Source organism: Leucoraja erinacea, chromosome 18 (assembly GCF_028641065.1).
Source record: "Leucoraja erinacea ecotype New England chromosome 18, Leri_hhj_1, whole genome shotgun sequence".
Taxonomy (NCBI): domain Eukaryota; kingdom Metazoa; phylum Chordata; class Chondrichthyes; order Rajiformes; family Rajidae; genus Leucoraja; species Leucoraja erinaceus.
The window spans coordinates 20282563-20296370 of NC_073394.1; the positions used below are offsets into that span (position 1 = coordinate 20282563).

At 44.7% G+C, this 13808-nt stretch overlaps 1 protein-coding gene across 4 annotated transcripts in view; it reads right to left on the minus strand.

The window, feature by feature from the left end:
* Positions 1-13808, minus strand: part of abcc8 (ATP-binding cassette, sub-family C (CFTR/MRP), member 8) — a 93291-nt gene that overhangs the window by 61270 nt on the left and 18213 nt on the right. For all 4 annotated transcript variants that reach the window (XM_055649501.1, XM_055649500.1, XM_055649498.1 and 1 more), the window contains exons 7-8: positions 12140-12304; positions 11242-11397 (exon numbers count right to left, since the gene is read on the minus strand). In XM_055649501.1, coding sequence (XP_055505476.1) covers positions 11242-11397; positions 12140-12304 — 321 coding nt within the window. The remainder of the gene's footprint in view (positions 1-11241; positions 11398-12139; positions 12305-13808) is intronic.

The following is a 13808-nucleotide window of genomic DNA, read 5'->3' on the forward strand; positions in this document are numbered from 1 at the left end:
GAACTCCATGGGGGGGCGGGGTGTGCGGAGAAGCTCTCATCTTGCAACTATCACTTTCATTTGGCACCAGTCATGTTGATACAACTTCTCAGTTATCAGCCCGCATGCGAATCAGGTCCAGATCTTGCTGTGTGTACGGGCCGACAACGTTGCTATTTGCGAACGGAACCATCCACTACAACCATGAGCAAACATCCTCACGCGTGTCTTTAAAGAACATACAATATGGAATAGATGAGAATCCATTTATAGAACCGACTTTTAACTTTCCGTCCAACCATCTGCCTTTAAAATACGTCCCCCTCACCTGTATCCACCTATCATTTGCCATTCTTTGTCCTAAAGACATCGAGTCATACAGCGTTAAAACAGGCCCTTTGGCCCAACTTGCCAATGCCGACTAACATACCCCATCTACAATAGTCCCACCTGCCTGCTTTTGGCCGATATCCCTCTAAATTTATCTTATCCATTGTACCTATCTAAATGTTCCAAAAAAGCTGATATAGTACCTGCCTCAATGACCTCCTCTGGCAGCTTCTTCCATACACCCATCACCCTATGTGTAAAAGGAATTACCCCTCAGGTTCTCATTAAATCTTTCCCCCCTGACCGTTAACCTATGTCCTCTGGTTCTTGATTGCCCTACTCTGGGCAAAAGACTGCGCTTACCCAGTCTATTTCGCTCTCTCATGCCCCCTCCACCCTTTCAGCTCCCACCCCCTATCACCACCACAATCAGTCTAAAGAAGGGTCCCGACCTGAAATGTAGCCTATCCATTAGCAGAGATGCTAATTGATGCATTGAGTTACTCCAGTACTCGTGTACATTTTTTATAAACCGTCATCCACAGTTCCTTGTTTGTACACAGCACAGTACAGCATAGGAACAGGCCCTTCAGCCCACATTGTCCATGCCGTACATATGGTGTTAAACTAATCTCCTCTGCCTGCACCTGATCCATATCCATTCATTCCCTACATATCCACTGCAAATAAATGGGAAGGCAATGGTCTCTAAACTAAACTAAACAATTATTTTCCTTCATCGTATGATTGCAGGTGGTGAAGAACTAAATACTGGTAACTTGGATTTCACTCGGCTTCCTGGATTCCAGAACTGGTTCTCAACTGTTTGCGGAACTCAACTGTTTTGCCCAGTGTGGATCAAAGTTGGGAGCCCAATGATTCGGTCGGGAATCAACCTGAAGGCAAATGGGACTAGCCCAATACGCCAACTTGGTCGGCATGGACAAGGTGGACCAAAGGTCCCACTTCCATGCTGTACAGCTCTATGTTTCTATAACTAAGATAACTACCTCTAGCAGGGTTATTGTACTTGCTTGAACTACCTCCTCTTGTAGCTTGTTCCATGTACTCTCCGCCCACTCTATGAAAATGTTGCCCTTCAGACTCTTTTCTGTCTCAACTTAAATCCATGTCCTTCAGTTCTTGAATCCCCTACCCTGGGAAAAAGACAGTGCATCCCCCTCATTATTTAATACACCTCAACAATATCAACCCTCAGCCTCCTGTGCTCCAAGGAATAGCCTGCCCATCCTCCCCCTATAACCCAGGCCCTCGAGTCCAGGCCTCTGTTCATCACCTTTCCTACAGCAGGATGACCACAACTGAACACAATATTAGTGCAAATAACTTCTTAATGCCTGCTAAGCTGGATTTTCTTTTGGTAGGTCTGAATAGAAAGACAGTAGATAGCAGTGGCCAAAACTCTTAATATTCTTTATGCAGTTTTTGAAAGAGCGACACTGTGTTGAGGCGAGCTGTAGAGACAAATTGGACATACTCAATTGTTGGTAACGTATATGTGGAATTATATCATTGAGGCAGTCAGACATCGTGCCTTCACGCCTTGCATCAGGATTAGTACATAGAGGCCATCTTGTACCTCTCTGCTAATCCCACTTTCCAACATATGATCCATGTCATTAAGCCAAGTACTATTTATCACAGACTTGTTGAGCTTAAGAAATATCAAACCTGCACATCTTCTTCAGAGGAGAACAGCTTCTTCTCTTCTGCCACCAGACTTCAAAATGGTCCTTCCATAAGTGAGGGTACAGTTCAGATTCTGCCACCTACCTCATTATGGACATTGGAGATTTACTCTGGAACTGTTACGCTACAATGCAGAGAAACTATATTCTGCACTCTGTTTATTTTTGCTCTACCTGTTGTGCTTGAATTTGTCTTGAATGTATTCAAGTATAGCATTAACTGGTTTAGTTTAGTTTAGAGACACAGTGCAGAAACAGGCCCCTCGGTCCACCCGACCAGCGACCCTAGTGCACACACTAGGTACAGTTTATATTGCTCACCGAAGCCAATCAGCCTACAAACGCGCATGCCTTTGGAATGTTGGAGGAAACGGGAGATCCCGGAGAAAACCCACCCGGTCCCAGGGAGAATGTACAAACTCTGTACAAACAGCACCCGTGCTGGATTGAACCCAGGTCTCTAGTGCTGTAAAGCAGCAACTCTACCGCTGTGCCACTGCGTCACTGCACCAACCTTGATCGGTTAGCAGCCAAACAAAAGCTATTCACTGCATCTCATTACACTCGACAATAATTAACATTAACCTCCTGATAAGTAGAAGCATTGATAACACAGGGTGGCCAGACTGGCATTGAATGTTTAAATACACTGCCAATATTCACAGTTTAAGCATGGCACAAAGTGTGGCAGGTTAGCTGATTTACCGGCAAGATTCCAAACATTGTGAACAACACAACAAAATGACTGCGTTCAGTTTGCAGACACCTCAGAATGACATGGACACGAGGTGATTCAACCAACAAAATATATTAAATCTTTATTTCTGGGTAGCACTAAAGAGGACTAACTTTAACTTAGAGCCACCATAGAAAGTTAGCATGGAGACAGGCCCTTCGTTCCAACTTCTCTATGCCGACCAAGATGCCCCATCTAGGTTAATCTCGCTTGCCTATGTTTGGTCCATATCACTCTGTACTTTTCCTATCCATGTTCTTGTCCAAATGACTTTTAAATGTTGTTACAGTATCTGGTTCAACTATCTCCTCTGGCAGCTCATTCCATATACCCACCACCCTCTGTCTGAAAATGCTGCTGCTCAGCTTCCTAATAAATCTTTCCCATCTTACATTAAGCCTATGCCCCCTGGTTCTTGATTCCCTTACTCTGGGTAAAAGACTGTGTGCATTCACTCTACCTATTCCCATCTCATGTGGCCAATAATGCTTTAACCGGCCATCATGAAGGTTAGGGTGAGGATTAGAGTTTCACCAAGTCAAACATACTTTCCTTTGACTTGTGGAGCGAGCCATGAATTGCCCTTCCTCTTCTACCCAGCTCCTCCACTGCTGAACATTAAAATCCACTCCCCATCTCAAATGTGAAAACAAGATAAAGTTTCACAACAGCTGCTTGGCATGGAATGCCAATTAAAAGGAATCTGCTGATACTGAGTTGAGTTTAGCCACTTTATTATAGGAACATGGTCTTCATCAGCTGTCGTGAGCATGATGATTGTTTGACTGCAAGGAAAAACATAGCACTGTTTTAGGCAGCAGAAGTTCAACTACAACGCCCTCCATGATATTTGGGCCAAAGACCCATCATTTATTTATTTGCCTCTGTACGCAACAATTTGAGATTTGTAATAGAAAAAAAATCACATGTGGTTAAAGTGCACGTCAGCTTTTATTAAAGGGTATTTTTACACATTTTGTTTGTTTCACCATGTAGAAATTACAGCTGTGTTTATACATAATCCACCCATTTCAGGGACACATGGCTTTACAGGCATTTGTAATTGCTCAGGTGTGTTTAATTGCCTCGTTAATGCAGGTATAAGAGAGCTCTCAGCACCTAGTCTTTCCTCCAGTCTTTCCATCACTTTTGGAAACTTTTATTGCTGTATATCAAACATGAGGACCAAAGTTGTGCCAATGAAAGTCAAAGAAGCCATTATAAGACAGAGAAACAAGAATAAAACTGTTAGAGACATCAGCCAAACCTTAGGATTACCAAAATCAACTGTTTGGAGCATCGTTAAGAAGAAAGAGAGCACTGGTGAGCTTACTAATCACAAAGGGACTGGCAGGCCAAGGAAGACTTTCACAGCTGATGACAGAAGAACTCTCTCTATAATAAAGAAAACCCCCCAAACACCTGTCCGACAGATCAGAAACACTCTTCAGGTGTGGATTTGTCAATGACCACTGTCCATGGATTGTCACCTTGTCGAGAAGCTTATGTGGACCTGAGATCCTGAGAGCTATGCTGTCTAGGGCTAAGTTCCTGGTAGGGCCACCCATGGCAGTAAGATTGAGGGGGAGGTCTCTGACAAAGAGCAATTCAACCATGACCTCAACGGTGGAACAGGCGGAGGATGATGGCTGACCTTAGTGGAGCATCACAACGGCTGAGAAGGCGGATGAAGGCTGCAGCAGAAAAGGGTCTCCTGTCATCTTGGACTCCATGCCACTGGATCTTGACCAAGATCTGTCAAGGACCGTGGGGTGGCTGTCTGTGCACCAGTCTCCCCACGTTAAACAAAGTCACACACAGGCGTCCTCCATATAGGGAATAACAACCTGGAGACACCCATAGTCAGAGGGGGCCAAAGGAGACTTCATGAACAGAAATACAGAGGCTACACTGCAAGATGCAAACCACTGGTTAGCCGCAAAAATAGGATAACCAGGTTACAGTTTGCCAAGAAGTACTTAAAAGAGCAACCACAGGTCTGGAAAAGGATCTTGTGGACAGATGAAATGAAGATTACCTTGTATCAGAGTGATGGCGAGAGCAAAGTATGGGGAGAGAAGGAACTACCCAAGATCTAAAGCATACCACCTCATCTGTAAAACACAGTGGTGGGGGTGTTATGGCCTGGGCATGTATGACTGCTGAAGGTACTGGCTCATTTATCTTCATTGATGATACAACTACTGATGATGGTAGTAGCATAATGAATTCTGAAGTGTATAGACACATCCTATCTGCTCAAGTTCAAACAAATGCCTCAAACCGCATTGGCCGGCGGTTCATTCTACAGCAAGACAATGATCCCAGACACACTGCTCAAGCAACAAAGAAGATTTTCAAAGCTAAAAAATGGTCAATTCATGAGTGGCCAAGTCAATCACCTGATCTGAACCCAATTGAGCATGTCTTTTACATGCTGAAGAGAAAACTGAAGGGGACTAGCCCCCAAAACAAGCATAAGCTAAAGATGGCTACAATATGGCAGAGCATCACCAGAGAAGACACCCAGTAGCTGGTGATGCCCATGAATCGCAGACTTCTAGCAGTCATTGCGTGCAAAGGATATGCAACAAAATACTAAACATGCTAAACACTGCTTCTGGTAATTGGCAGTACTTGTGATGATGTTGCTTAGTATCTTTTCCACAGTTTAAAATTGTTATTTTTTTTAGCATTTAAGCTACACATCCAACTGTTTTGATAACACTCTTCACATATAGCGTCAGGGTTTATTTTAATCAACCAATCATTCACAGCTAATCCTCAGGATGCCTCAGAAATTACCCATGGACTTAATTAGCCTTTTACCAAGGGTAAGGGGATCAAGCACCAGAGGGCATAGGTTTAAAGTCATTAGGGGAAATATTTAATAGAAACCCGAGGAGCAACCATTTCACACAGTTGGTGTTGGGTGTATGGAATGAGCTGTCAGAGGAGGCAGTTGTGGCAAGTTAGCAACATTTAAAAGATACTTGAACAGGTACATGCATAGGACATTAAGGATAGATATGGGCCAAACGTGGGCAGGTGGGACTAGTGTAGATGGGTCATGTTGGTTGGTGTGGGCAAGTTGGGCCAAAGGGTCTATTTTATTTGTTGTATGTTCCTCTCACGATATGACATAGGTTTAAGGTGAGTAGGGAAAGATGTAATAGATACCTGAGGGACAACTTTCCCACAAAGGGGGTGGGTATATGGAACGAGCTGCAGCATTTTGTGCCTATCTTCGGTGGATGGGGAATGTTGGTTGGCATGGGCAAGATGGGCTGAAGGGCCTATTTCCATGCTGTATGACTCTATAATTAGCGTCGTGGTTGAGAACGAATGTGCTGGCAGTTGCACAGTTCAAATAAACATAGCTAAAGTTAAAAGTGGCCTCACAAACAGGTACTTAAGGGGCAGCATGCACAACTTTAACCTTTTGCCGTGATGGATACCAGCCTCTCACGGTTTGTGCAGAGTAGCTACGGGCCAGATAACACAACCCACATAGACTGAGGAGTCCAAATGCATGCTGCTTATCAGTTTCCTGAGCAGTCTGGTGATGGAATTCTGGCACCATTTTACGGATTCTTTCCTGGGCCTTTGGAATCTCTGAAGTGCCTGTTGCACTGGAGTGTCTATTAAATGTCACCCGCTGCCTGTCATCCGGAGTGGAGCTCATTTCTCAAACATTTCCAATCACATGGTATCAGAACATAATACTGGCATGTCCACAAGGCTTAGGAACTTCAGCATGTCCCTAACAACTCTCATCAATTTCTCCAGATGCGCCGTGGAAAGCATTATATCAGGATGCATTACAGCACGGTTTGGGAACAGCTCCGTCCAAGCCTGCAAGAAATTGCAGTGAATTGTGGACGTAGCCTAAACCATCACACAAACCAATCAACTCAGTTTGTGGAAGACCCGAAGCATCACCCATTCCTTTTCTCCAGAGATGCCGCTTGATCCGCTGAGTTGCTCCAAACACTTTGTGTCTCCCTTCCATTGACTACATCTATACTTCACGCAACCTCGACAAGGCTGCCAGCATAACGAGGATGTGTCTCACCCTCTTCTCCCCTCTCCCATCAGACAAGAGGTACGGAAGTGTGAAAATGCAGACCTCCAGATACAAGGACAGTTTCTTCTCAACAGTTTTCAGGCAACTGAACCATCCTATCACCAACCCGAGAGCTGCCCTCAGCTACTATCTACCTCAATGGAGACACATAGACTATCTTTAATCTGATTTTACTGGACTTTACCTTGCACTCTTTATCTGTATACTGTGAACGACTCGATTGTAATCATGTATTGTGTATCCGCTGGCTGGTTAGCACAAAAAGCTTCCCACTGTTCCAATTTTCAATTTTTTCAATTTTCAATTTCAAAGCACTTTATTCGTCCCCGAGGGGCAATTTAAAAAGGCGCATTACAGTGGCTTTTTAAAAAGGGACACAATGAACAAACATAAGCAACACACATACTGCACAATCAACCAGCACACGCATTCCACGGACAGTTCCTTGGTACACGTGACAATAATAAACTAAACTAAATTAGCAAATCTTATCGCTATATAAAAGTCCAAAAGGAGATTAGAAATGTCTATTTGAAGGGTGGCACAGTGGCGCAGCTAGTAGAGCCACTGCCACATACCGCCAGAGACCTGGGTTAGACTACGGGTGCTGTCTGTGTGTGTGTAATTTTTGTGTTCTTCCTGTGACGGTTTCCTCATGGTGATCAGATTTCCTCCCACATCCCAAAGACGAGCGGATTTGTAGGTTAATTGAGCCTCTGTAAGAACCTAGTGCCCGGCGCCTGTGTGTAGGGAGTGGATGAGGAAGTGGGATAACATGGAACTGGTGTGAACGGGTGATCAGCGTGGACTCCACACAGACCGCACCCAAGGTCATGCTCTATTCCCAAATGTTAAATGACACGAGTCCAGAGCCCAACCAGCCACAGTCAGCGGTAGAGAGGAAGATGGAAGGAAAAAAGCAGAATGGAGCAGTCACTGACGGTGGCTGAAGAGAAAAGATGCTGTCTGGGCTGCCACGTGACCATCTAGAGGCTAACCATAAGACACACACCCAGGTCTGATCACCCTGCGGTTGGCCAACCTCATCTGAGGGTGTCTTATGATAAAAGGCCGAAATGCCCAGTGATGTTGAGGTACACAACTGAAGATGTGTCTGATTGGTAGCAAAATCACCTAGTGGTCACCCCCAAGAATTTCAGTTGTGGTGAAGAACCTTAGGGATTGTACCATCCAGTCCCATTAATCAACACTATTTTGGCCATAAACTGGAGACGTCAAGCAGGGAGGCTCTATATTTGGAAAATTACTTATGTCCTTGGAGATTTGAAGTAGAACAACATACGATGAAGATGGAAATCATGTGTAATAGATGATGCCATAGTGCCAACCCCAGTAAATATCATGCATCTGTTTTAGTCAGAGCCACTACCTACAAGCAATCCTGCAGGAATACAAACGAACGCCAAGCTTTCATTCTGATTTTAATCCCCCTATTATCAAAACATTGCCAGAACACAAATAGCGAGTAAAACATGGCAGTGAGTAGAGTACAGCACGGGAACAGGCCCTTTGGCCCATAATGTCCATGCCGAACATGGTAATAATAATAATAATAAATTTTATTTATGGGCGCCTTTCAAGAGTCTCAAGGACACCTTACAAAAATTTAGCAGGTAGAGGAAAAACATGTAAGGGGAATGAAATAAATAGTAGAGACATGACTAGTACACAAAGTAAATACAGAATTCAATACAAAACACAGTATGAGGCAATTAATGCACAGATGAAAAGGGACGGCACGTGGGGCTAAGGATAGGCAGAGGTGAGGAGATGGGTCTTGAGGCGGGACTGGAAGATGGTGAGGGACACTGAATTGCGGATCAGTTGGGGGAGGGAGTTCCAGAGCCTGGGAGCTGCCCTGGAGAAGGCTCTGTCCCCAAAACTGCGGAGGTTGGACGTGGATGGAGAGGAGACCGGCTGATGTGGATCTGAGGGACCGTGAGGGTTGGTAGGGGGAGAGGAGGTCAGTGAGATATGGGATGGCCAGATCATGGAGGGCTTTGTAGGTGAGGATCAGGATTTTGTAGGTGATCCGGTGGGAGATGGGAAGCCAGTGAAGTTGTTTGAGGACTGGAGTGATGTGATGCCAGGATTTGGTATGGGTGATGAGTCGGGCGGCTGCGTTCTGGACCAGTTGGAGTCGGTTGATGTAGGTGGAGCTGATGCCAAGGAGAAGTGAGTTGCAATAGTCCAGTCGGGAGGAGATGAAGGCATGGATGAGTCTTTCAGCAGCGGGCGGTGTGAGAGAGGGTCTGAGTTTGGCGATGTTGCGGAGATGGAAGAAGGAGGTTTTAATGACATGGCGGATGTGAGGCTCAAGGGAGAGGGTGGAATCAAAGATCACGCCAAGGTTGCGGGCCTGAGGAGATGGGGAGACAGTGGTGCCGTCGATGGTGAGAGTGGGGTTATTGATTTTGCTGGGTGTGGCTTTGGAGCCTATGAGGAGGAATTCTGATGCCAGGTTAAATTAATCTCATCTGCCTGTACTTGATCCATATCCCGCCATTCCCTGCACTTCAATGTGTCTATCTAAAAGTCTCTTAAAAGCCTCTTAAATGCATCGCCATTGTTGTCAAAGTGAACATCTGTGACAATCTGTGTTTTAGTTTAGTTTAGTTGAGAGACACAGTGCGGAAACAGGCCTTTCGGCCCACTGAGTCAGCTCTGAGCAACGATCCCTGCACATTAACACTATCCTACACACACTAGGCACAATTTTACATTTACACCAAGCCCATCAACCTACAAAGCTGTATGTTTTTGGAGTGTGGAAGGAAACCGAAGATCTCGTTGAAAACCCATGCAGCTCATGGGGACTGTATAGCCGCAACTGTAGACAGGATCTCTGACGCTGCAAGGCAGCAGGTCTATCGCTACGTCACCGTGCCGCAACCGGTGCTTAGAGTTAAATGGATGAAATTATTGTGACATTAATTGGAAAAATTAATGTTCATAAAAAAACAAAAAAAAGGAGAAACAAATAGTATTGTGATGCTTTTTCCCCCCAACTTAAATCAAGGTTGGAGAGAAAACATGAACATTACTTAGTTTTGTAAAACACAAAGCTCTGGTGGAACTCAACAGGTCAGGCAGCATCTGTGGAGGGAATGGACAAGGGCTGTTTCTGGCTGGGCCCCGTTTTCAGTCTGGCGGAGTGGTGATGTGGGAGGGGGGAACTGGAGAGGAGAGGTGAGGACGAAACAAGGCCTGGCAAGTGATACAAAGCAAACCTACTTCGTTTGTTAGTTTAGTGTCTGATTCAAGTCCTTTTGATGTTGAGAAGGGATATCCTATTTGGGTTTATTTTTGAGTGGATACTGCTGCACTACAACAAACTCACCTGTGACCTGTTGTTCCATACAGAAGCTCCAGAGATGTTCTTTTAACATGCTACCTTGTCTCCTATATCCGAGACTGTGCAATGCACTGAGCAGCGGCACAGTAGCGCAGCTGGTAGACCCACTGCCTCACAGCACCAGAGACCCGGGTTCGATCCTGACCTTGGATGCTGTTTGTGTGGAGTTTTTGAACGTTCTCTCTGTGACTGTGTGGGTTTCCTCCGGGTGTTCCGGTTTCCTTCCACGTCCCAAAAACATGCAGATTTGGAGGTTAATTTGCCTCGGTTAACTGCCCCTGGTGCATACAGTGGGATAACATGAGAGAGTGGGATAACATGGAACTAGAGTGAATGGGTGATCCATGGTCGGCCATGAACTCGGTGAGCCAAACAACCTGTTTCCGTGCCGTATGACTCTGAAATGAATATGTTAATGTAATGCAGGTAAGACTCAATTTCCAGGAGACAATAAATGGTGAACATTGCCCGGTCCATCACGGATACTGACCTCCCCACCATCGAAGGGATCTACAAGAGTCGCTAACTTAAAAAGACAGCCAGCATCATCAGGGAACCACACCACCCTGGCCACACTCTAATTTCACTCCTGCCATCGGGAACAAGGTACGGGAGCCTGAAAATTGTAACTTCCAGATTCAGGAGCAGCTTCTTCCCTACAACCATCAGGCTATTAAACACTACAATCCTACAATTAAGCTTTGAACTGCATAGATTTGGGGGCACTAATTTTGTCTTTGCACTACAACTGTTTGTCATATACTGTACAGTATGTATACACTCAACTTCCTTTTAATCATAGTCATCTGTCTGTCTGTCTGTCTTGCTGTCTGTCTGTCCGTCTATTCTATTTATTTACATATTCTCCAAGTAAGAATTTAATGGTTCCGTTTCGGGACGAATGGCAATAAAACACATTTGATTCTTGACTCTCTTGACTTGTCAGGTCATCGGTGTGAAAGTCACCACTAAAGTCACGGTGACTTTGCTTAAGAGGTTTCGCATCAACGCCCCGTCAAGTTACCTGCACGGGCATGGCCCAGAGGTTGGGGGAGAGAAAGAAGAACCACATCAGCTGGTTGGTGTCGATGGCGACCAGGTTACAGATCTGCCCCACGGTCAGCTCCCCCATGGACATGTTGGATGTGGACAATCGAAGGATCTTATTGTAGATCTTGGTCTGGGAGAGAAAAAAAATTAAGAAATGTAGTTGCGTTATGAGAAACTGTCATGAAAATCTTTCCTAGGAAGTATTCATTTATTTTCATCATGTATTTCAACAGGAGTAATGCCAGTAAGAGTGACTGGATGTTAGGAATTGGAAGGAATATTGAACCATATGAAAGCACTTAACTTATACGTCAAACACGTGTCACTCAACCACCATCTTGCATTGAGTTCCTGACCGTGATTCCATCCATTAGAACATAGAACATGGAACAGTACAGCACAGGAACAGGCCCTTTGCACCACAATGTCTGTGCTGAACATTATACCAATTCCAACTCTTATCTGCCTGCACATAATCCATATGCCTCCATTCCCTGCACATCACGGGCCTGTATCTGTGGTGAATGACAAGGCGGCATAGTGGCACAGCGGTAGAGATGCTGCCTCACTAGAGACCTAGTTTCGATCTTGACTACAGGTGCTGTCTGTACGGAGTTTGTATGTTCTCCCTGTGACCGCATGGGTTTTCTCCGGGTGCTCCGGTTTCCTCCCACACTCCAAAGGCGCACAGGTTTGTAGGCTAATTTGCTTCGGTAAAATTTTAAACGTGTCTCTAATGTATAGGATAGTGGTAGTGTACGGGGTGATCGCTGGTCGACATGGACTCGGTGGGCCGAAGGGCCTGTTTCCGCATTGTATCTCTAAACTCTAAAGACTATGACTCTGGAACTAAACATACAAAACTCCATTACCTCAATTGCTCCTCGTAGGTTGATTCCAGTTTCTATGGCAACGTAGTAAGACGCCTGAAGAAATGTCCTTTGTAAAAGGAGAGCGAGGAATAATAGAACTGCGATCACATAGGCATTGGATAGAAACTCCTGTGAGGAAATGAAGTAAACTCCCAGCATTTTGACCTGTAAAGACCAAGAGTGCTCTGTAAGTTCCAGCAGTAATGTATTGTACAAACTATAATCTCTTGACAACATTTACAAAACACCATTGAATTAGAGACATCATTTGCTTGCTTAACTCTGTGGGACAGGCAGCATCTCTGGATAGAAGGAATGGGTGACGTTTCTAGTCGGTACCCTTCTTCAGGCTCATTGTTATATGTTATGGCAATGTTTAGTGCTCCAATGTTAATCAAATACTGTGGTTAGTGCGCAAAACAGAGTGGGCAAAGATTATATCGGGAAAGCAAATCCAGTTTATGAAGGATGCGGTTAAATGAAAACAAAGATAGTTTAATTTACATCGATAAAGTCGAAGAAGAGACCTGACCCTAAATGTTACCTATCCATTCTTTCACAGATGGAACATAGTACAACACAGGAACAGTCCCTTCTGCCCACATGATGCCAAGGTGAATTAATCTGCTCTGCCTGCACATGATCCATATCCCTTCATTCTCTGCATATCCATGTGCTTATCTAAAACCCTATTGAACAACACGATCGTTTCTGCCTCCACTACCACTCCTGGTAGTGCGTTCCAGGCACCCATGGCCCTCTTTGTAAAAAAAAAAAAACTTGCCCCGTACACCTCCTTTAAACTTTGCCCCCTTCACCTTAAAGCTTTGCCCTCTAGTCTTTGACATTTCCACCATGGAAATGGTACTGTTTAAAGCAATGCATTCAAAGAGTCATACAGCATGAAAACAGGCCCTTCAGCCCAATATATCACTGACCAATATGCTCCATTTAAATTGGTCCCGTTTGGCCAAATTTAGCTCATGTCTCTTTAAATGCTGCCTGACCTGCTGAGTTGCAGCACTTTTTGTTTTACTCAAGATTCCAGCCTCTACAGTTCCAGTATCTGTACACTGTGGATAATGTGATCATGTACAGTCTTTTCGCTGACATGGTAGCACGCAACAAAAAGCTTTTCACTGTGCCTCGGTATAGGTGACAATAAAACCAAACTAAACTAAACTAAACTTGTGTCTCAAGGATGATTTGTGGTTGCTTGGAATAGTCCTCATTAAAATAAACCTGCCAGGCCAGGATACGTAACAAGGAATGTGTGACACTCAATCCATTCCATTTCTGAAGCACAAGTGATAGATCTTGTGCACTGTCAGGTGCCCTCCCAAGGAATAAATACATGGGGATTATTAATAGATGATCAAAATTACAACTTGCAGGAGGGCAGAGCTTTAAGGAGAAGGGGTAAAGTTTAAAGGACAGATGTGGAGCAATTTTTTCTACACCGAGGCTGACGGGGGACTGGAACGCAGTGCCAGCAATGTTGTTGAAAGCAGACTTGATAGTGGCGTTTTAAGAAGCTTTAACATACGGACATGGATATGCAGGGAATGGAGGGACATGGATCATAGAGGAGATGCGTTCAATTTAGCATCATGTTTAGCACAGACGTTATAGGTCGAAGGGCCTGTGCTGTACTGTTCGATGTCCACAT